Below are 22,878 nucleotides of genomic sequence, written 5' to 3'. Positions count from 1 at the left end.
CTCTTGCATCCATGTGTAGACGTGGTGGTCTGATTTCCAAAAATACTGAATACCCTGCAAACTCCCAGGAGGTAACTGATTCCAAAAGCCTAAATGCATTGTATTTTGAATGAAGATAATTGTGTATGTATATATCTATTGCTATTCAAAATACCAGGCAATTGGCCTAGAGACTTTTGGTGTAGCTGTACAGAAGGAAAGACTTTTATGTTTAGTTATCAGTGTACAGCTTTCTTAAACCAGATCATGCCGCTTAAACGGCTTTGAGAAATATCTGTTCATGGTATGTATCCGAGTTCTTTTAGAGCTTTCTTAAATATCTGCATTTGGCATTAGTGCGTGGTGGATGGCAACCTCTTTTTTGATGCAGTGCAGACTTGTGTAAGATATGGGAGGTAATTGTCCTGCTCTAGTTGGTACTGGTGAGGCCCTCTGTTGGAGTAATGTGTCCAATTCTGGACAAATCATGGAGAGAGTCCAGCGGAGAGCAACAAAAATGATGAAAGATTTTGAAAATCTACTTATGAAGAAAGGTTAAACAAAATTGGGCATGTTTAGCCTTGGGGGGGGGGGCACCTTTTTAACAGTCTGATATGTTAAAGGCTGTTATGAAGAGGACTGTGATCAATCGTTCTCGATGTCCACTGAAGATAAAACAAGAAGTAATGAGCTTAATCTGCAGCAAGGGAGATTTAGGTTAGGTATTAGGAAAAACTCTTAACTATAAGAATAGCTAAGCTCTGGAATAGGTTTCCAAGAGAGGTTGTGGAGTCACCATCATTGGAGGTTTTTAGAACAGGTTGGACAAATACCTGTCAGGGAATGGTGTAGGTTCACTTGGTCCTGCCTCAGTGCGGGAGGCTGGACTTGAGGGCTTCTTGAGGTCCCTTCCAGGCCTACAATTCTATGTGTAGTAGCATACAGGTATATGGTATAGAATACCCATTATTCATTTTTCTCAATGTCATAGGTAGCAAATCATACATAATGTACTGGATTTTTTTCCCATTTGTCCTGTAGGAGACATGCCATTTTCATACATTTTTGTATCTATATCCATCTGAATTTTTTAACAAAACCCCAGGTAAATTTTTGCATGTTTACCCTTTGGGATATACTGACTGTTTGCTTACATAGTTTGTTCGGATTTTCTTGCTCAAAAGTTTTTTGTACATCACCTTGTCCCTTGTGAGTCTGTCTTAATTATTTTGTTTCTAAACTTTCTTTATTTAAATGCTCACACAAGACAGCTAGTAAGTGAGGAAATAAAAGGTTCTTTAGGATCTGGCAGATGGAAAGTTTTCTAAAAAATTTTGCAGACGAAAACTGAGTCAGGGAGATGAAGTGAAACCAATCATTTGGCTCTTCAGGAAGTACAGGGTCAAATTCCAATTGTCCTCAAAGATCCTTGTTTGATTTGCTGTTACAGCTGTTCGTTTGGCATGTAGTTCTTCATCAAAGCTATCTAGTTTTTCAAGCACTGATAATGTTTAACAGTGCAACGATGACCAGATTAGCTCCACGTACTACGTCAAGTTTACACATACATTTACGATTCATAACTTTAAGATTTGCATTATGTATTAACATGATCAATAATGTAACATAAAATTCAAAAAAGCTTTGCAGGTTACCTTAAGACTTTTTCCCCAACCCCCTTCAAATGTGTGAGTGAATTTACTGCTTTTATAAGGAGGAACTGATAGCAAGGACCCAGCCACACATATGCAGCAGGACGGAGCTATGCAAGCTTCTTTTCTCTTCTGTCTCTCCCCCACCATCCTCAAATTGCCAAGATAAATATCATTGCCATTCCAGGTCTTGGCCTGTCTTAAAGAGACTGTCAGTTGTGCAGCAATTTTATTATTTGGTCATAAAGCAGACTGGGGAAAGCTAAAATGAGATGCTTATTTTTTACTTGAGTCAGGATTTGAATTAATACCTTTGAGGTGACCCTAATCTAATGACTCGCCTAGTCCCCTGCATGATGTTGTTAATCTGAAATCCCACTTAATACAAAAGTAAAACTTTTTTTTTCTTTTAAACATCTGAAAACTCTAATTCTAGGCTTTTTTTTTAATAACGAAGAGATGTAACCCATTTAATCTGCCATGATCAATATGACCTTTTAAATCTGAAATTGCTCTCAATACAAAAGGAAGAATGCTGCAAATAACAGAAAGAGAACAATGTGTCTGTTTGCTAGAAAGAGTCTAAAGTTTAATTGAAGGGGTTATTTAGGTGTTAGAGAGTGTGTGTAAATACGTGCAAAACTTAAAAAAATGAAAATGCTAAATCAGGTGGAAGTTGCATTTAGGTCAATCCCACTCTTTTCAAAAAGGCCCTGTAAGTGAATGTTTTTATGTATTTAAAAAAAACCCAGTATTTGATATGTATAAACCTTCCTCCTTCAAGGATGGATCTGTGTGGCAATATGATTAGTTTTCTGTCTTTAGATAGCCTATCCTTCACTTGACTCTTCAGTTTATTCCAGCATATGCATGTTGGATAGCTTTTTTTTTTTTTTAGTTTATAAAATCATGTTTTCTTTTGCTTAAATATATCCTTTCACCCTTTTTTAAAAAGTCAGAACAATTTTGAATAATTTGCTGCTGAAAAAAAGACTTCAAACTGATTGATTACAACGTTAGCAACACAGTGACACTGCGTATTGAGGATTGATGCATTTGTGAATAGAGTTCCACAATAGACCATGAAGAGTTGGAGGAGAAAAACTTCTGCATCTGCCAAATCTATAACTGCTGCCAAACTCCCTCACTTTTTGTGGTGAAATTACCATATAAGCTTTTTTAGAAAAAAAGCATTGTCATCAATAGGAAATTAGTTTAAAAAAGAACATGGCCCCCACCAAAATGCTTACAAGCATATGTAGTTCTTTTGAACTTTTTTTTGATTTGGATCTTCTATTCTTGGAGAAGCATCCGTCCATCTGAGAGATTCTTAGGAAAACTTTAGCCAGGACAAACCTTCTTTAAGAGGGTGAGGGGAAGAAACGTTCTTAGATAACATTGATATTGTGGCACAGAGTGATGAAAGCCAAGAAACCAAAAGGATGAACCTTTGTTCTTAACTTACTTTGTTATGAAGAAAGAAAAGCTTAATAACGTGAGTTAAGAATAGTGTCGCTTTCAAATTCCCTGGCTTTTGTCGGTTTGGGTTTCTGGTGCTGCTTTTGGTGGAAGTGGTGGAAGTTGCATTTTTTGGCATTTGTTTTTGACATTCACTTGTGAGAATTAGAGGAACGTTTTAGACCATAGGTAGTCTCCCTGGACATATTGCCGACATGTCTATTTTTTCTTTTTCTTTCTTAAATTAAAATTGAGCGCTTGTTCTTACAATTCTGGCACAGATTCTAGACAGTTTTGACTGAGACTGCCACAAGAACAGCGTTTAGGACACGTGCCAAAAGTGCATTATTCTCAGCAGTATTAGAGAGAAGATTGCTTTTAAAAGGCATATAAGTGACTACTGAAAACAGTTGTTTCAGAGACCTTATAATTTCTGAATTACTTAGAAGGAGGAAATTATACATTGCTGAAGTGTAGATGATTATCTGAAGCTTTGCAAGTTTTTGGTTAGACATATGCTTTTATATAACGATCACTTGTATGACACTTAAGACTTAGGTGGTTAAAAAAAGAAATCTGAGCTGTCCTCGACTTTATTATTATTATTATTTAAATGTGCCTGCATCTGAGCTTTTCTCTACAACAAAATGGAAAAAAGCAATCCTGGGCTTGAAGGGAATGAAGAAGCATCAGAATTTGTGCTTGGCAAAACCGAGTCTAGTTTTGATTTTACAAAATGAGAACTAGTTGCAATGCAAGTACTGAGCCTCTATGACTAGGTCTCCTAAGTGCTACCATAATACAAATAATAAAAATAACGTCCACAGTTCAGAGGGTTCTGATCTAATTGGTTCCAATTAAGCTAGGCACAATGAGGTGGAGAGGGTGATTTTGCCAGGACTTTGTTTTACAACACTAAAAGAGGAAAGGTTTCCATCCAGGTCCACTTCATTTGAATTGCCCACATTTTGGGTTGGTTACACTGTGGACTCATGTCCAATAAGATTATTTTATCCTCTCCCCACCTCCAAGTACTCCGTCACCAACATTAATGCATGTATATATCTACCTTCATGTGGATATAAGACAGATATATAGAGGTGGTTTTATATGTATTCTAATCCACGCATTCATCGATAGTGTTTTCTTGTGTGAGCTAGGGTACTGTATTTGTTTTTATATGCAAACGAGCAGTTTGCATGTGTAGCTGCATTGCCCCCTTCTGGTAAATCATGATACACAGCATAGTCTGTGAGCTCAGACCTATAAAATCATGAACCATTCTGAGAGCTGAGTTAGAATGTGGTATGGGTGACATTAAGAGGACAGTTGTCAGGATCCTAGCAGTTTTACCATTGCTCTATCTGCACCTATTAGAAATTTCCTTTCAGCACTCTGGAGCTTGCCTTTTCTTTAGTGGCTAGTTGTCTGAAAATAATCTGCTCATCTGACATACAGCATCATGAAAGGTTGGTACTAGACTACCATGTCTCTCGTCCAGCTAAAGAAGATCTGAAAGACTGTCTTGAGCCACAGTGCAACAGCCTGTGCCACCTAGCCAGCTCCGTATGTACAGGAGCCAGGCTATATACTAAATTTTGTGTATTTTTTGTGATGTATAAGTAGAGGTATAGTGACTAACGCACTTACTTTTAAAATCAAGAAGAAAATTATATTAGCGGCACTTACAGTTGGTCTTACACCAAAAAAGTCCATCATGAGTGATGCTTCTGATGTCAAGCCCAAAAGCCATTGTGAACATATCCTGTCAGTATTCACTCCTCAAAAAAAGTTTGTCTAGCCAGTGAGGTGATCTTAGGTTAAAAAGCACAAGTGCCCAGTGGGAGGTCAGGTGGCTCATCTTGCTTTAAAAGTAGGGAAATCTGTAGCTAGCTAGTAGCATCATTATTCATGCTGAAAACTTCTCTGAGCCTACTCTGTTTTTATTACAATACATCTCTCCTCACTGGTTGAAAATAATTCTATGTATTTAGTGTTTGCTGCTTCAGTGGCTTGGTTTTCACAGGCCATATTCAAAGAAAGGGAAGTCTTATAAGTTGGACTCTGCATATTTGGTGGACCGTGGGTAGGTGGTGTTCTTGGTAAGCAGTGGCAGGTGCCTAGACTTCCATCCATTTAGCAAGTCCACTAAAGTGGTGCTAACAGGAAGGTAGAACTGGTGTAGAGAAACTCCATCCCTTTGTGTGCTTTGGCACACAGACAACATCATGGTTGTGCTTCAGAGATTTGCTTTAAGTGCAGATTGGTGGCAGAGTTCATATTTCTTTATCTTCTAGTGGGTGGTAAACATGCACTGTGGATGTTGAAACTCAAGATTTTTTTTTTTAAATAGAATTTTATTCTTTTATTTACATCATGGTATGGGAAACTGACATGTTCCTTGTGATGGGACCCCCAGGGTGCAACCTGGACTGTGGGACCACTGAACCCTCTGTCCCACCAACTTTGGTGTATCCCTCCCACCTCATGATGCTGTTGCCACGCTACAAACCTCTGACAGGTACTGCGCTTACACAGACATCCACAGGCAGGGGCACACCCAATTGAGTTACATGAATGCTTTGCCAGCCACTCATGAACCAACAAGAGAGAGGCTCCAGTCAATTGCCCCCAGCTCCCTAGGCTTGCACCCCAGAACTGTACTATCTTGCTCTCGTCAGAAGCCTGACCAGTGTAAGTTCATTATCGAGTCCATCCCTCCCTCGATGTGGAGAGGACACACACTAGCCTTTGTAAACTGAGCTGAGATTTCACAAGCACTTCAACCAAAACACACTGTTTTAGGTAAAATATAAAACAGATTTATGAACTACAGAAAGATAGATTTTAAGTGATTATAAGCAGTAAGCGTAGAGATCAAAGTTGGTTACCTAAGAAATAAAAGTAAATTTGCAATATGAGTTCTATAAACTAAACAGGAATCAAGTAGTGTCTCATCCTGACAGATGGCACAAACAGTTCGCGGATCTTTAATACACAAGCTGGAACTGTCTTCCAGCCCAGGACCACCCTCCCCAGTTCAAAGTCTTTGTCCTCCAGACATGTTACCAGGTGTTGAGTTGTGGAGGGAGTGAGGCCAGGTTGTGATGTCACTTGCCCTGCTTTTATTGTTTCTTCCAGCTTGCTGGAAAGATCTTTAGCTATGGTGTGGATCAAGCAGTCTCCATTATATACGTGTTATCTCTGAGATGGTTAGTCATTGGGAGAGTGGATTCCCTTCAATGGGCCATCAGCACATCTGGCTACTCCACTGTTATACCTGAAAGCTTGGCTGTGGGCATCTCCCACAACATATTTCAGTAACACACACGTAGGAAAACTTCCATAACTTCACATACAATGATAGCACATACAATCCAAGAGGATATTAATGTTCAACAGATCAAGACTTTTAAAATGATACCTCATAAGGAATACTTTGTACAAAACATATCATCATTATATGATATTGGAGAATATGGGGGTTCCAGGCTGCTGCTCTGAGGTACAGAGTGCCGCACTCCTCCAGTCAATTTTGAACTCCTTTGTTGTTTGTTGCTATCTTATCAGGTGGTGCTATTTATAGTCACTGCTAAAAACCTCTCCATAGCTTCAAGAAATGATAGATTCATCTCATTAAAATGACCCAAACTGTTTCAGAGTAACAGCCATGTTAGTCTGTATTCGCAAAAAGAAAAGGAGTACTTGTGGCACCTTAGAGACTAACCAATTTATTTGAGCATAAGCTTTCGTGAGCTACAGCTCACTTCATCGGATGCATACTGTGGAAACTGCAGAAGACATTATATACACAGAGACCATGAAACAATACCTCCTCCCACCCCACTCTCCTGCTGGTAATAGCCCATCCAAAGTGACCACTCTCTTCACAATGTGCATGATGATCAAGGTGGGCCACTTCCAGCACAAATCCAGGTTTTCTCACCCCCCCCCCCCAACACACACACACAAACTCACTCTCCTGATGGTAATAGCTCATCCAAACTGACCACTCTCCTTACAATGTGTATGACAATCAAGGTGGGCCATTTCCAGCATAAATCCAAGTTTAACCAGAACGTCTTGGTGGGGGGGGGTAGGAAAAAACAAGGGGAAATAGGCTACCTTGCATAATGACTTAGCCACTTCCAGTCTCTATTTAAGCCTAAATTAATAGTATCCAATTACAGACATGAAGGTCGCTATCTTACAACAAAAAAACTTCAAATCCAGACTCCAGCGAGAAACTGCTGAATTGGAATTCATTTGCAAATTGGATACTATTAATTTAGGCTTAAATAGAGACTGGGAGTGGCTATTTCCCCTTGTCCGTCCGTCCGTTCCCCCCCCCCCCCCCCCCCCCGACGTTCTGGTTAATCTTGGATTTATGCTGGAAATGGCCTACCTTGATTGTCATACACATTGTAAGGAGAGTGGTCAGTTTGGATGAGCTATTACCATTAGGAGAGTGAGTTTGTGTGTGTGTGTTGGGGGGGTGGGGGGGGTGAGAAAACCTGGATTTGTGCTGGAAATGGCCCACCTTGATTATCATGCACATTGTAAGGAGAGTGATCACTTTAGATAAGCTATTACCAGCAGGAGAGTGGGGTGGGAGGAGGTATTGTTTCATGGTCTCTGTGTATATAATGTCTTCTGCAGTTTCCACAGTATGCATCCGATGAAGTGAGCTGTAGCTCACGAAAGCTTATGCTCAAATAAATTGGTTAGTCTCTAAGGTGCCACAAGTACTCCTTTTCTTTTGACCCAAACTGTGTCCATCTTCCAAGGAATGAAAGACCCTGGTCCAAGATTTGCAATATGTCCTGTATCGTGTCAATAAATACTGTTAGACAGAGAGACTGGTGTCAGATTGAAGGTGCAATATCTCGTGAACCATGAAGATGAGAAACACATGCTGGGATTCTTATCTTCCCAATGGTATACCAATTCCATTTCTAGCATGGGTATGTCATGAAGATGGACCTTAGAACTGAATTATTCTCATTTTCGTTCGTTCTTTCTCCAAGCTTATTAGTGACACTAACCAAGCAACTGTGTGGCTCATGAGCCATTGAATTGCATATTAAGGATTTATATACTTTGATAGCTGGTGTAAAGTATTTGTTTTAGGTAGAGCAAGCATAGGTCTCTATCTCTGACTTGATTTTTAGCTGTCAGTATTTTGAGAACAGCTCAAGTTAAAATGGGGGAGGAGGATAGCAAGAAAGTAATCTGAATAATATAATTTTAAGATCTGTTATCATGACCTGTTAGGGATATAGATACTGCAGCAAACCGGTGCAGTTTGTTTGTTTATTGCTGGCCTCGCAGCAATAACTAGAAAAAAATGAAAAGGAGTACTTCTGGCACCTTTAGAGACTAACAAATTTATTTGAGCATAAGCTTTTGTAAGCTACAGCTCACTTCATCGGATGCATTCAGTTCCTCTGCCCCTCCGTGCGCTTCCCACAGCAAGTCCACCCAGGCGGGGTCCTGGGGAAGCCAGAGGGTTCTGCACCCCAACTTTGCAGTCAGACGTGACTCTCAGCCAGCCAGTAAAACAGAAGGTTTATTAGACGACAGGAACATGGTCTAACACAGAGCTTGTAGGTGCAGAGAACAGGACCCCTCAGCTGGGTCCATTTTGGGGGGCAGTGAGCCAGACAACCACATCTGCACTTCACTCCATGTCCCCACCCAGCCCCACTGTAGCTCATGAAAGCTTATGCTCAAATAAATTTGTTAGTCTCTAAGGTGCCACAAGTCCTCCTTTTCTTTTTGCGAATACAGACGAACACAGCTGCTACTCTGAAACCTAGAAAAAAATGTTGACCCATGATGACTATTTGTATACAGAAAGTATTTTTGCCTTTGCTTTTTGGGGTCAAGAGGTTTTCTTAAGCCTAGAATTATTTTCTTTGAAAAAATTATGTTTAAGAAGTGGTAGAGCAATTGTGTATAAGATGAGTTAGAGCTAATAAACATGCATCTTAACTAATCACAGTTTGTTGCCTCTTGCATTCTCTGGGCAACCAAACTGTTCTGCTTCAAAACTTAGAGCCTGTGAGATTTGATTAGCCAAGAGGCACCTGAATGTTTTCACTTAAATACAGAATTTGTTTGACAAGAGATGTGTAGATTCTGAAACAAAAGAGCCCACTTAACCCTTTTCAATGTGCTTTAAAAACAAGTAGTAAAACCTAAGAACACCACTGTTTTCCTGAGCTGCCTTTACTATTTTTGTATCTCTACTCATTGAAGAGAAGTTGTTCAGATCAGCAAAATCTAGGTGCCTACTTAGAGGAAAAAGTGCAAAGGCGTGTGTGTAGAGACTTGTAAAATACATACTGGAGAAAAGGGCATAATTATGTCTAATGAAATTGGAAGAGAAGAAAGGTGGTGGTGAACCCCAGGTGACTCTAAAGGAAAGCAGGAATGCTGCCAATAGATGTGGTGTGGGTGTATGTGAACAAATATCTCTAAGAAAGCTGCATAGCTTCCAGAAGCGCTACTAGTCAAGAAGCACGGGAAGCGCAGAGCATTAGCTATGTATTTCTGAGCCTTAAACTGCGTTAGTCACCTTCCTCTCAACCACTCTCCTCTACACCTGGGGCAAAGTGTTGATCCCAGTGGGAAGGAAAAAGCAGTTGCATTTTTACTTACTTGAGCAGTCAAGTTGTGTGTGTACTCAGCAAAGCAAGCAGCAGGTGCAGGAAGGGAGGGGAGTGAAGCATGGCCTTTAGTGCTTCAGTGTGCACAGTTACAGAGAGAACACCTATAGCCATGACCATGTGAACTCCATCACAGGTTTGACTAAATTCTCTGGTAAGGCCCCTGCTTACTGTGGCACTCTGGCTCAGCAGACATGATTCTGTGGCAACTTCAGATAAACTAAAAAACTGAATTTTTATTTAATTAAATGTGAAAAAGAATAATCATTATAGTTATCTCTTGTTACATGGCTTCTACATTTTATTCTCAACAAGTTGTAGAATTCTGTATTAGAAGCCTGTAAGCATGTTGTAGAAATTGTCAGGGGAAATAGGTTTTGGCAGCTAAGCCAGAGACAGCTGGGTCTCTTGGCACTTGAGGACGCGTGGGAGGCAATTTAAGATTTTGAAGTAGAAAGATTAGCTGGACGGTTCTGCTACAATTATCAGCAGTTAGACTGAAGCATAAATATCAGTCTTGCTTACTAAGTTTGTGCTATATGGACATGAATCTATCAGTTCACACCTCTCAGAGCTATTGTTCAGGGCTCTCTGCAGACTCAGGCAGACATCACTGCACCAGCTTACATTTGATTCGTGTTTGGAAGCTTATCTATGCGACCATAAAGATGTAAACCTGTGTTTCTTGATTTTCAGAGGTTTAAAAATAGGTGCATTTTATGTTCTGGAAAGGTGAGGCACTTCTGGGCAACCTCAGTTCTTCATTAACAAATTTTTTTGCCAGTGAATTAGTGTATGGCACCTTTTCATCAGTTGGGTTGTTGCACCAGCAGATACATTCTTCGCATAGGACGTATCATCTTGACTAAAAAACTTATGAAGTATTCATAAGATTGTTATTTTTGCTGCAAGTGATCCAGAAAGTAGTGATTTCATTTCATTTTCTTTTTTTTGGCAAAATTTGGATAATGGCAAAGGCTGATGGAATTCAGAAGGTGACTGATAGCATGTTACTGCCTCGCTGCGTTCTTTCTTCAAAGATGCTTCAGTTTGAGCTTTACATCTGGTCTTGGGGCAGCAGCAGCAGTGAACCTCTTAGTGTTTGGGAAAACGTTATGTGCAGCCTTGTGAAGAAGCTCAAGAGTATAACTGACCATGTCAGGATACTTGCTTCTTATGTATGGAATAGTTTACTGCACACTCCTTTGTTAGTTGCTGGGGCCTACATACTTTACTTACCAGCCTTCCAGTAGAAATCAACCCCAACTTTCTCTCTTTGGTAACCATAAAGTAACATTTCATTTTTTCCCCTTGCTCTAGCAACAAAGAAGAGAACGGGAAGCTCGAAGGCAACAAGAGCGTGAGCAGAGGCGAAGAGAACAGGAGGAGAAAAGACGGCTAGAAGAAATGGAGAGGAGGCGTAAGGAAGAGGAAGAGAGGAGGAGAGCAGAGGAAGAGAAAAGGAGAGTGGAGAGAGAGCAGGTGAGTCCATGATACAAGTGCATTAGGTTTGTTCTATTTTTTAAAAATTAGTTCAGTATAAAAGAACCAACACCGAAGAGTCCAGCCGACCTCTTTGTTGTCCTTGACAAAAAACACAGAAAAGTAGAACATAAAGCTCTACGGGGATATAAAGTGACGTTCATGTTGCTTGCAAAGTGAAGTCTTAAATGACACCCACAGATGGCTCTAAACTAAATTTACACCCAGCATTTGACTAAAATCCTCTGAAGATGGAATCTGAACAAATACTGAAAACTGGTTCTTGATTCTCCTTGTTGAACAGTAGCTCTCACAGGATCAGCCAGGTCCAGAAGACCTCAGAGGAAGATAGACATATTATTTGTAATGCTTTGGCATGTTGGATGAGTTAAATCAAAGGCTTAGTTATAACTCTGAATATGCTGAGTTGAAAAATGAACCCGTAACGTTATATTAATTTGAGTTGTACCGTATTTTCCTTTTCTGTGTTGGGAACGCGGGGGAAATCCACAGTCGTGTATGCCAATTCAGACAACGTTTAGAATATCTTACGTACTGTAAATATGTTCTTAATGTTTAAAGTATAAGTGAGGTCTTTCAAACTGTGTGTCACTGAGCTGTGGAAATTATGCATGAAACCTGCACACTTAAAAACCCGTTATAAACTTTAATCAGAGTAATTACTTTGTGTACTCTTTAAATATTCATTCCAAATGAAGGGCCCAATCGTGCTTCCACAGATATCAAGGCCAAAATTCCCAGTAACTTCAGTGGGAGCAGGATTTGGCCAGAAATATCTAACATCTACTTAAAGGTTTGGTACCTTTATGTTATGGACTGTTGCCCTTCTGAATGCAATGGACTTTTTGTTTTTGTTTTAAGACATTTGGGAGTGATGGGGCACAAAATAATAATCTGAGCCTACTGGGATGAATGAATGAAGCGTAATTTGCTTTTAGGCAGATGCCTTTTATCCCAAGTAGCAACTTAAAATGTTTAGATGCTAATTATGAAATCACAAAAATGCAGTGGCAATGATGGCAATCGTTAACTGGAAGAGTCAAATTGTGCCGCTACATATTTTAAAGAAATGTAACACATTTCTTCTTTATTTTTCTTAACCTGACCTGTGGACTTGCCAGGGTTCCTGTGATAAGCTGGTGTATATCATTGATCTATCATTAGACTTTTCTGTAGCTCCTGTCTCCATAGCACTGACCCATTAATTTCTTTATGCATACACTGTACGTGTGTGTGTGTGTGTGTGTGTGTATATATATATATGTTGCACGCATGCATATATTACATACTTTCATTACTTGCATGATAGGATGTTATCTGCTTGGATAGGGTGCTTCATAGTTAGGGTTGGTATAGGGGGCCTAGTGACATAGTGGGTCAACATATTCGCTTTTGACCTCTCGATGTAGGTTTAACTATGGCTAGGTCACAAGAGAAAGTGAGTTTGTTTGGTCTAAAATCTGTTTCCTAGTGGATGTTTGTTTGTGTCATAACCATCGCATAATTCAGCAAGATTGGCAGTGTCTGCTTAGGAGAGGCTTCTGATTGGGCTAGTATGGGAGATGGCAGGTCAGGTGTCAACTGCATTTGGCAGGGCCCCCATGGGGAAGCTTGCACAAGGGTCTGCCTATACTAAGCCTGGCTCTTGCTGTTGCTAACTGTTCATCACACAAGCGTGAAAAACTAATTTAAAATAAAACTTGCATGTGATTTGTGTTGGCTGGATTGAGCAAGACTTGCTGTGTTTAACTCTCAAAACTTTTCTTAAGTGCATTTGCTTTTTTTGAAACCACTCTCAAAATACATAAACGAGCTATGGCCCATGCCCTGAATATTACAGTAGTCCGAACAGGATACATCAGCCAACTAAGAATTTTAGATTATAGGGTTTTCTAAATTGTTCTCTAGGCATTAATCCAGCACTAAGGGAATTTATTACTAAAGATGACTGGAAAAGTAGCTTGTGGTGTTCCACTTAGGTGGTTCTGATGCATTCCTTTTGAATAAATTTATTGCTGGGTAATTTCTATGTGACAGGAGTATATCAGGCGACAGCTAGAAGAGGAGCAGCGGCACTTGGAAATTCTTCAGCAGCAGCTGCTCCAGGAGCAGGCCATGTTACTGGTAACGCACTGTATCTGTTTTGTTCAGTAGCTATAGGATTCATTCATCTGGCCAGTCCTAGGCTTCCCTTAGTCGGACACAGCTGCACCTACTGTATGAACATTGGAGCTTGATTAAAGGGCCATTTATGCTAGCGTAGTGGGCTGACAGGCACATATGAGAAGGACTGTATGGTCATACTGCTTTCTGTGCAGTAAGAGGAGTATTTACGTTAAAGTTGAACAGTTTTGGTTTGGTGGTCAAGTTTTTGAACAGACCTTGGCATTCAGTGAAGAACTAGAGGGCTTATGCTGCAGATCAAAAACACATGATATGTAAATTAACCCCAGGATACAATGGCCTAGTGTTGTTCCAAATCACTGTTTTTTGAACATTATAGTGGATTTATTAAAATACATTTTGCTGTAGCTCTCCAGTTCTGTCAAGGATAGCGAAACACTCTCAACTTTCCCAGCAGGAAACCTATATGCCATTTTGGTCCAGCTTAGTTCTCTATACCTTACACTTAAGGGGAAAAAAATGAGTTTTGTTAATGGGATGGAGAGGGAAATATCTTCCATAAGTTCTGTGTCACGTCTTGAATTACTCACACTTTTTCTCAAAGGAATACAGATGGCGAGAGATGGAGGAGCATCGACAAGCAGAGAGACTCCAGCGCCAGTTGCAACAGGAGCAAGCGTATCTCCTGTCACTGCAGCATGATCATAGGCGGCAGCAGCAGCAGCAACAAGAAAGGAATAAACAAAGCTATCATATCGCTGAGCCTAAATCCCATTATGAACCTACTGAAAGAGCACGTGAGGTAATTTTTGTTCTCTTATATTATTCCCGTTATGTGCTCGTCTGTGCTCAGTGATCAAACATCTTGACAGCTATGATTCTGTTATAACGGGGCTCAAAAGAATTGGAAGCCAAAGTACCAAAATGAGATGTTGGGTAGTCATTTCAGAGGTGACTTAGGCTCCTCTGAGGCTCACTGTGGAACTTAGAAGCCTAAATCACTTTTGAAAATTGGAATTAGGTTTTTAAGTCACTTAAGGTACATCTGCGCAGAACAAAACAAAGCAAAATCCCACGGCAGCGAGTCTCAGATCCCGGGTCAACTGACCCAGGCTCGTGCTGCAGAACTAAAATGAGCAGAGCAGATGTTCTGGCTCAGGCTAGATCCCCAGGCTCCGAGGCCCAGGGAGGCTGACATATAAAGGATGGAAGGAAAAGTTCTCAACGAGAGCAGTGGTGAGAATTGGTTTCAAGTTTGTTAAATCACAGTAGTTTCACCTACTTTGTAGTGGGCATGTATTTTTATCACAAGCAGCACTACTTCAAGTGCTGGTCCCTCTGTGTATGTCACTGTGGGTGCACATGCACTCCCTGCAGCTGAAGTTATAGAATTCTTGCAAGTAGTGTCTGCTGGTCTGCGCATGTGGCCTGGCCTTCCTTGTGCTTCCAACTGAAGGAATAAAGAGTGGAGCAGACCGACTGCCTCTCCAGTTCCTTCTTACCACTGCATGACCTTGGTTGGAACCTTCAGTGTCTGCAGCTCTCCTTTGGACTTCAATCTGTAAATATTTCAAAGATTGCCTTAGTGCCTTTTGTGTATAGTTCCTTACAGTTAGTAAGTTTTTAATAGTTTTTATAGATTTTACCAGTTTTTTTTTTCCTAGTGAGATAGATTCCCTGCCTCCCACTCCATTACAGGTATTGGATTATGCCATGAAGAAAGCCGTGCGGTCACAGTTGGACTCAGGCTGAGGGACTCCTGGTACATTGCCTGAATCAACATGGTATGTGCCTCCCGTCATGAGGTCCAACTCTGTTACATGGTAATCCATACCCACAGACGCCCTGTTGTGGCCTTGTTGGGAAGGCAAAGAATGCTCACAGAAGCATAAGAGCAGGTCTCCCTCGACGTCTGCTTCGAAGACGTCCAACACAGCTCTGCCTAAATTGAGCAAATCTGCTTGTTCAACCCCTAAGGGCTCCTGCTGGCGGTGCCATCACTGTCTCTCACTCTGGCCACACGGAGCCTCCCTCCTCTGCCCTCTTTGGCACGAGTGGATCCTACCCCTTGCTCTAGGGAGGTCAGAGACTTATACTACACCAGAAGACGTCTTTGCTCTTCCCGAGTTTCAGTTCCCCCCATCATCAGGACATTCTCTCAGGAGAGGTTACTGTTGAGAGAAGCCTATGCCCTCTTCCATCTGCCAGCTGGGCCTTTCCTCTGTCGGAACCGTTGGTATCTCCATTGGATCCGGAGCCTTTCTTCTCTTCTTTGTGAAAATCTGAACCACCAGAGGAGCTATCATCTTCTCCTCTGAGACATGTTAGTCCAGACAGGAGATCCAGAGCCTCCTTGTACCAGCCTCTATCTTGACATTTCCCCATGTTATGGGGACCCCCGCAACCCCCTCCTAACCCAGTGTACTGGCCATACTGGGGAACCTGGGACCCGTATGCCAGAAATACAGAGCCCATGTTTTATGCCATTGAGTCACTCCACCATTCCACTCTGAGGGAAAAGTCAGTTTCCTCCTGACCCCCTGGAAGAGGAGGATTAAGAACCAGTTCTGCCAGTACCAACAAGATTGTCGTCTTCAACTCCTGATGAAGCATCTCCATCCCCTCCAGATGATCATAAATAGTTCAGGATTTATTGCAAAGGGTGGTAGAGGAACTCCAGATCTTCCTCAAGGAGGTTCAGGACTCTCAACACAAACTCTGGGATATCCTGCAAACCACCAGATCCAGTCAAATAGCAGCTCCAGTTAATGAAGCTAGTCTGGAAGCTGCTAGAGCAGTCTGGCATACATCAGCCACATACGTCGCTACCCGCAAGAGGACAGAGAAACACTATTTCATTCCAGCTAAAGGAGTGGAATTTCTCTTTACCCACCCTGCACTGAGCTCTCTGGTTGTACAGGCTGCCACAGAGGCATCTAGATAACATCATCTTAAATCTACTCCTTCTGACAAGGAGGCTAAATGTCTTGTTGGGAAGAAACCAGCCTTTTTTCTGGCCTTCAATTTCATATAGTGAATGATCAGTCACTGTTGACTAAGGACAGCTATCTGAATGATTCCAAATTCACAGACTTAGTAGACAAACTACCAAAGCAAGACAGAGCTTACTTCCAGGCTCTCATTAAAAGATATACGCTGGTGGCCAGAACAACACTTTAATCCATGGTTGATGCAGCGGATACATCATGTGGGTCGATGTCAATGGCAGTGATGCACCGTGAATCATGGCTACGTGCTTCGGGATTTCCCAGGGAGGTCCAAAACACAATGGAGAGTTTACCCTTTTGATGAAGCCCAACTTTTCAATGAGAAGATGGATGAGTCCTTACATACTTTAAAAGACTTCAGGGCCACCCTGTGCTTCCAGGGCATATATACACCTGCCCCAAAAGCCCCATCCCTGTCCTCCTCCTGGGACCATTCTCTGATGTAGATTCTCCAGCAGGGGGTGGAATCCCTCCTCCAGCAAAGAGCAATAGAGCACATACTTCAACACCAAGGGAAACTTTTTTACTGTACATATTTCTAGTTCCCAAAAATAAGGGAGGTTGGAGACTTGTCCTGGATCTCTGCAGGATCTCTGGATCTCTGATCGCTTTATTTGCAAGATGAAATTTCACATAGTCACTCTGGCATCAGTAATCCCATCCTTAGAAGAAGACTTTTGGTCTACATCTCTCAATATGAAGGACGCTTACTTTCAATGGATATTCACCCCGCCCACAGGCAGGGCCCCAACAACTTCCAGTACAGGTTTCTCCCATTCAGCCTCACCATTGCCCCCAGGACCTTCACCAATGTCTTTCTGGTAGTAGCAGCTCATTTCAAATGGAACGGCTTCACTGTCTTACCCATCTCAATGATTGTCTTCTCATTGCCAGGACACATCAGGAAGCCTAGGAATCAACCTCATTAATGGCTTCAACTACTTTCTTCCCTAGAAGTCCGGCTGAACTTGAAATAGTCTATCCTCAGAATGATACAGACTGTAGATTTCATCCGGGCCTCCCTAGATTCACTCATTGCAAGAGTTTATCCACCAAGGGACAGGTTTTGCACCATGAGTACTCTGATAGATCAGGTTATGCATAACCCTCATGCTCCAGTCAGAACTTTTCTTTCTCTCCTGGGGCACATGGTTTCATGCGCTTATGCTATCCCATTTGCCAGCCTCCATCTATGTTGCTTTCAGGCATGGCTCCAGGCCGTGTTTTCACCAACCAATCACAGCATGAATATCCTGGTTACAATTCCTTCCAGAGTAATGCCTTACCCGATGGGGATCTTTCCACTACATCAGAGATGTGTGGGTGTCCCCTTCCCAGCAGCCTCGCCGGACAAAGTGATCATAACAGACACTTCTCCCTTTCAGGCTGGGGAGCCCACAGGGAAAGCCACATGGCACAGGGTACTTGGGCACCTCAAGAGGACAGGATGCACATCAACCTTCCAGAACTCTAGGCAGTCCAAAAAGCTTGTGAAGTTTTTCTGCAATTTATCCAGTCCCACCATGTCTTCATAAATATCAGACAATATGACCTCCGTCTTTTACATCAACAAACATGGAAGGGTGAGATCCACCCCTTATATGTAGACACAGTCTCCCTATGGAATTGGTGTATCAGGAGTTGAATCACCCTGTGTCGGTATCTTACCTTCCAGTAACTCAGAATGTGTTGGCAGGCACCGTCAGCAGGCATTTCGCCATTGCTCACAAGTGGGAATTGCACGATTCAGTAGTGAACAGAATCTTTGCTCAGTGGCGGATCCCCAACTTGGATCTGTTCACCTCTCAGGCGAACAAGAAATGCAACATGAACTGTTCCAGAGGAGCTCCAGATCTACACTCTGAAGGCAATGCTTTTCTTCTCCCCTGGTCAGACCATCTGTGCTGTGCCTCTCCTCCCTTACTGCTCCTACCAGGTCTTATGGAAAGTTTGTCAGGACAGGGCACGAGTCTCCTCATCATCCCCAATTGGCCCAGAAAGTTTTGGTTCTCAAATTTCTTACAACTGTCATCTCTTCCTCAAATCAGCATCCGGTCCTTTCCTGATCTCTTGACTTGGGAGAAGGGCAGGGTCAAGCATCCCAGCCCTGAAGAGTTTCATCTCAAGACTTGGTGTGTGGATGGGCATCAACATTAGAACATTACTGCTCTGAAGCTGTACAAACCATCCTTTATAACAGTGATTCTCAACCAGGAATACGTGTAGCTCTGGGGGTATGCAGAGGTCTTCCGGGGGTGCATCAACTCATCTAGATATTTGCCTAGTTTTACAAAAGGTTACATAAAAAGCACTAGCAAAGTTAGTACAAACTAAAATTTCATACAGACAATGACTTGTTTATACTGCTGTGTACACTGAAATGTAAGTGCAATATTTATATTCCAATTGATTTATTTTATAATTATATGGTAAAAATGAAAGTAAGCAAATTTTCAGCTATAGTGTGCTGTGACACTTTTATATTTTTATGTTTCATTTTGTAAGCAAATAGTTTTTAGGTGAGGTGAAACTTGGAGGTATGCAAGACAAATCAGACTCCTGAAAGGGTACAGTAGTCTAGAACTATTGAGAGCCATTTCTATATAAGAGCAGAAAAGACTCCGCTAGGAAATGCTAGTCTGTCAAATGGAAGCATTTTTCCATCTTGGTGTAGCAGAACCACGTATCTCGTGGGTCAGCAGATATTCCCCTCATTTTGGATTATCATCTTTTTCTCATAACAGCTGGGCTTTCCCTGACTTCTGTTCAAGTTCACCTGGCAACAATCCGTGCATACTTTCCACCATCAGCCTGGTTATTCAATTTTCACTCACCCGTTGACTGTCAGATTCTTAAAGGGCCTAATCAGAATTTTCCCGCCAGTAAGGAAACCTACTCCTCATTGGGACTTAAATCTTGTCTTGCTAAGATTCCCTTCGAGCCATTAATTACATGTTCCATGTCCCACTTATCAATGAAAGTGGCATTCCTTATGGCCATCACCTCAGCCAAAAGGGTAAGTGAGCTTGAATTACTGATAGCAGATCCACCGTACACAAAGTCTCTTTATGACTACATCCAAAATTCTCCTGCAAAGTAGTTTTGGAGTTTCATGTAAACCAATCCATCCACTTACCTGTGTTTTTCTGAAATCACATGCATCGGAGGAAGAGAGGAGATTTCTACATATGAAGAGTTCTCACCTTCCTCCTGCAAAGGACAAAACAATGAGAAAACCACCTAGATTGTTTTGTGCTATACAGAACAAGTCTGAGGTCAAGTTGTATCCTCCCAGAGGATCTCTGAATGCATCTTGGTCTGTATCCTGCTCTGTTACCAGTTGTTGCATCTTCCTCCAACTCATGGGGTGAGGACTCATTCTGCAAAAGCACAAGCAACTTCACTGGCATCACTAGGGGCAGCTACGTGACGTTCCAGCCACATGTTTGCGAGACATTATGCTCTAGTGCAGAACTCCTCTGATGCATCCTTTGGGACAGCAGTCCTCCAAGTGGCTTTGCTGTCAGCATCCTCGCACCCTCTCCTGTTTGAGTACTGCCTGTCACTCACCCACAGTGGAATACACATTGGGACCAGCACTCAAAGAAGAACAGAAAGTTCTTGTGGTAACTGGAGGTTCTTCAAGATGTGTGGTCCCTATCTGTATTCCACTATCTGCCCTCCTTCCCCTCTGCTTCGGATCTTTACTGGATTCATGGTAGAGAAGGAACTGGAGTTGGTCCACGCCACTCTTTATGCTTTCACTTGGAAGCGTGAAGAAGGCAAGGGCTCATGAGTGGACCAACAGACACTGCTTGCAAGAATTCTCCTACTCCGGATGCATGGAGCACATGTGCACTCACGGAGGAATACAGATAACAACCACATGTCTTGAAGAACCTCCTGTTACCACAAAGTAAGTAACTTCCTCTTAGTTTGGCACAGTTGGTGGTCTCTATTTTTAACTGCTTAAGGACTGAGAAAGCAAGGTTTTGGCTGGGTAAATTGAAGAGCATTGGTATATTGTGTGAGGAAGCTTGCACACCACCTGCTCACACAATTGCTGATTGCTTTAACCAGTACTGCTAGTTATTTCTTTCCATTAATGTAAGTCTGTGCTTTACAAGTGACATTAGTGAATTAAATATTCCATTATGGCATCCTGTGCTACTGATGTGAAAGTATCGGGCCCTGATCCTAGGAAGTGCTGCGTGCTCTCAACTCCCATTTTAGTCAGTGCGTTTCATCTGGATACTTAGTGGTACTCATAATTGTAGATTAGTGCATATCATGTGGCAACCTCAGGCCCCCAACTTAAATATGTTCTGGAAGGAGAATAAAAATACCTTCAGGGGTGTTGAGCAAAAATGCACATTGAAAATAATAGAACAGCTTTCAGTACATCTTTAGCACTACCCTTAATCATTGTTAAAGTATTGCTACTTTTTACCAGAGGAATACGGTTAACACATGCTTTACTTACCACAGGTGCTACTATATGGATTCCTCATATGCTGTGTTTCTAGGTCTTGTCCTCTCCTGTAGTCTCTTCCTGCTTATGCTGGAGGCAGTTCAGGCTTGTTTGCAAAGCCCTGGGGCTTGGCCCAATCCTTCTGCCTGTGTCTCAGATTCTGAGCCTGTGGGAGTGGAAGCACAGTGGTAGTTGAGCACTTGTCTTATTCATTAGCATCATCTTTTTAAAGCAGATTTTGGGGCAAAATCTTTTCTTCCCATTTTCTTCTTCCATCAGGTACTGAGATTTCAGGGGGTCCTGTCCATGGACAGAACCACTTAGCCCTTTCTGTTTGTTTGTTCCCCTGTCCCCTATCATGTCTGAGCAGGCTAAATGGAGTAAGCTGAAGGGAAAGAAGGATCCCAGCTATGATTTGATACGCTGAGGAGCTTCACAATGTATTTATCTTTTTAAAGAAGATATTTATAGCCTGCATGTGTGTGGGAAAGAGAGAGGGATAACTCACATGACTGGAGTATTGTCATGGATGGTTATAAACTGTTCAGGAAGGACAGGCAGGGCAGAAAAGGTGGTGGAGTAACACTGTATGTAAGGGAGCAGTATGACTGCTCAGAGCTCCGGTACGAAACTGCAGAAAAACCTGAGTGTCTATGGATTAAGTTTAGAAGTGTGAGCAACAAGAGTGATGTAGTGGTGGGAGTCTGCTATAGACCACCAGACCAGGAGGATGAGGTGGATGAGGCTTTCTTCTGGCAACTCGCAGAAGCTACTAGATCGCACGCCCTGGTTCTCATGGGTGACTTTAATTTTCCTGATATTTGCTGGAAGAGCAATACAGCGGTGCATAGACAATCCAGGAAGTTTTTGGAAAGCGTAGGGGACAATTTCCTGGTGCAAGTGCTAGACGAGCCAACTGGGGGGGAGCTTTTCTTGACCTGCTGCTCACAAACAGGGAAGAATTAGTGGGGGAAGCAAAAGTGGACGGGAATCTGGGAGGCAGTGACCATGAGTTGGTCGAGTTCAGGATCCTGACACAGGGAAGAAAGGTAAGCAGCAGGATACGGACCCTGGACTTCAGGAAAGCAGACTTTGACTCCCTCAGGGAGCGGATGGGTAGGATCCCCTGGGGGACTAACATGAAGGGGAAAGGAGTCCAGGAGAGCTGGCTGTATTTCAAGGAATCCCTGTTGAGGTTACAGGGACAAACCGTCCCGATGTGTCGAAAGAATAGTAAATATGGCAGGCGACCAGCTTGGCTTAACGGTGAAATCCTAGCGGATCTTAAACATAAAAAAGAAGCTTAAAGAAGTGGAAGGTTGGACATTTGACCAGGGAAGAGTATAAAAATATTGCTCGGGCATGTAGGAATGAAATCAGGAGGGCCAAATCGCACCTGGAGCTGCAGCTAGCAAGAGATGTTAAGAGTAACAAGAAGGGTTTCTTCAGGTATGTTGGCAATAAGAAGAAAGCCAAGGAAAGTGTGGGCCCTTTACTGAATGAGGGAGGCAACCTAGTGACAGCGGATGTGGAAAAAGCTAATGTGCTCAATGCTTTTTTTGCCTCTGTCTTCACTAACAAGGACAGCTCCCAGACTGCTGCGCTGGGCATCACAACATGGGGAGTAGACGGCCAGCCCTCTGTGGAGAAAGAGGTGGTTAGGGACTATTTAGAAAAGCTGGACGTGCACAAGTCCCTGGGGCTGGACGAGTTGCATCCGAGAGTGCTAAAGGAATTGGCGAATGTGATTGCAGAACCATTGGCCATTATCTTTGAAAACTCATGGCGAACGGGGGAAGTCCCAGATGACTGGAAAAAGGCTAATGTAGTGCCAATCTTTAAAAAAGGGAAGAAGGAGGATCCTGGGAACTACAGGCCAGTCAGCCTCACCTCAGTCCCCGGAAAAATCATGGAGCAGGTCCTCAAGGAATCAATCCTGAAGCACTTACACGAGAGGAAAGTGATCAGGAACAGTCAGCATGGATTCACCAAGGGAAGGTCATGCCTGACTA

At 42.3% G+C, this 22,878-nt stretch overlaps 1 protein-coding gene across 4 annotated transcripts in view; it reads left to right on the top strand.

Moving 5' to 3' along the window:
- MAP4K4 (mitogen-activated protein kinase kinase kinase kinase 4) overlaps positions 1–22,878 on the top strand; it is a 241,511-nt gene that overhangs the window by 172,257 nt on the left and 46,376 nt on the right. For all 4 annotated transcript variants that reach the window (XM_074964827.1, XM_074964835.1, XM_074964838.1 and 1 more), the window contains exons 13-15: positions 11,081–11,242; positions 13,301–13,387; positions 13,992–14,189. In XM_074964827.1, coding sequence (XP_074820928.1) covers positions 11,081–11,242; positions 13,301–13,387; positions 13,992–14,189 — 447 coding nt within the window. The remainder of the gene's footprint in view (positions 1–11,080; positions 11,243–13,300; positions 13,388–13,991; positions 14,190–22,878) is intronic.

This window comes from Natator depressus, chromosome 1 (assembly GCF_965152275.1).
Source record: "Natator depressus isolate rNatDep1 chromosome 1, rNatDep2.hap1, whole genome shotgun sequence".
Taxonomy (NCBI): Eukaryota; Metazoa; Chordata; order Testudines; family Cheloniidae; genus Natator; species Natator depressus.
This window is presented reverse-complemented; position numbering and strand designations above follow the sequence as displayed.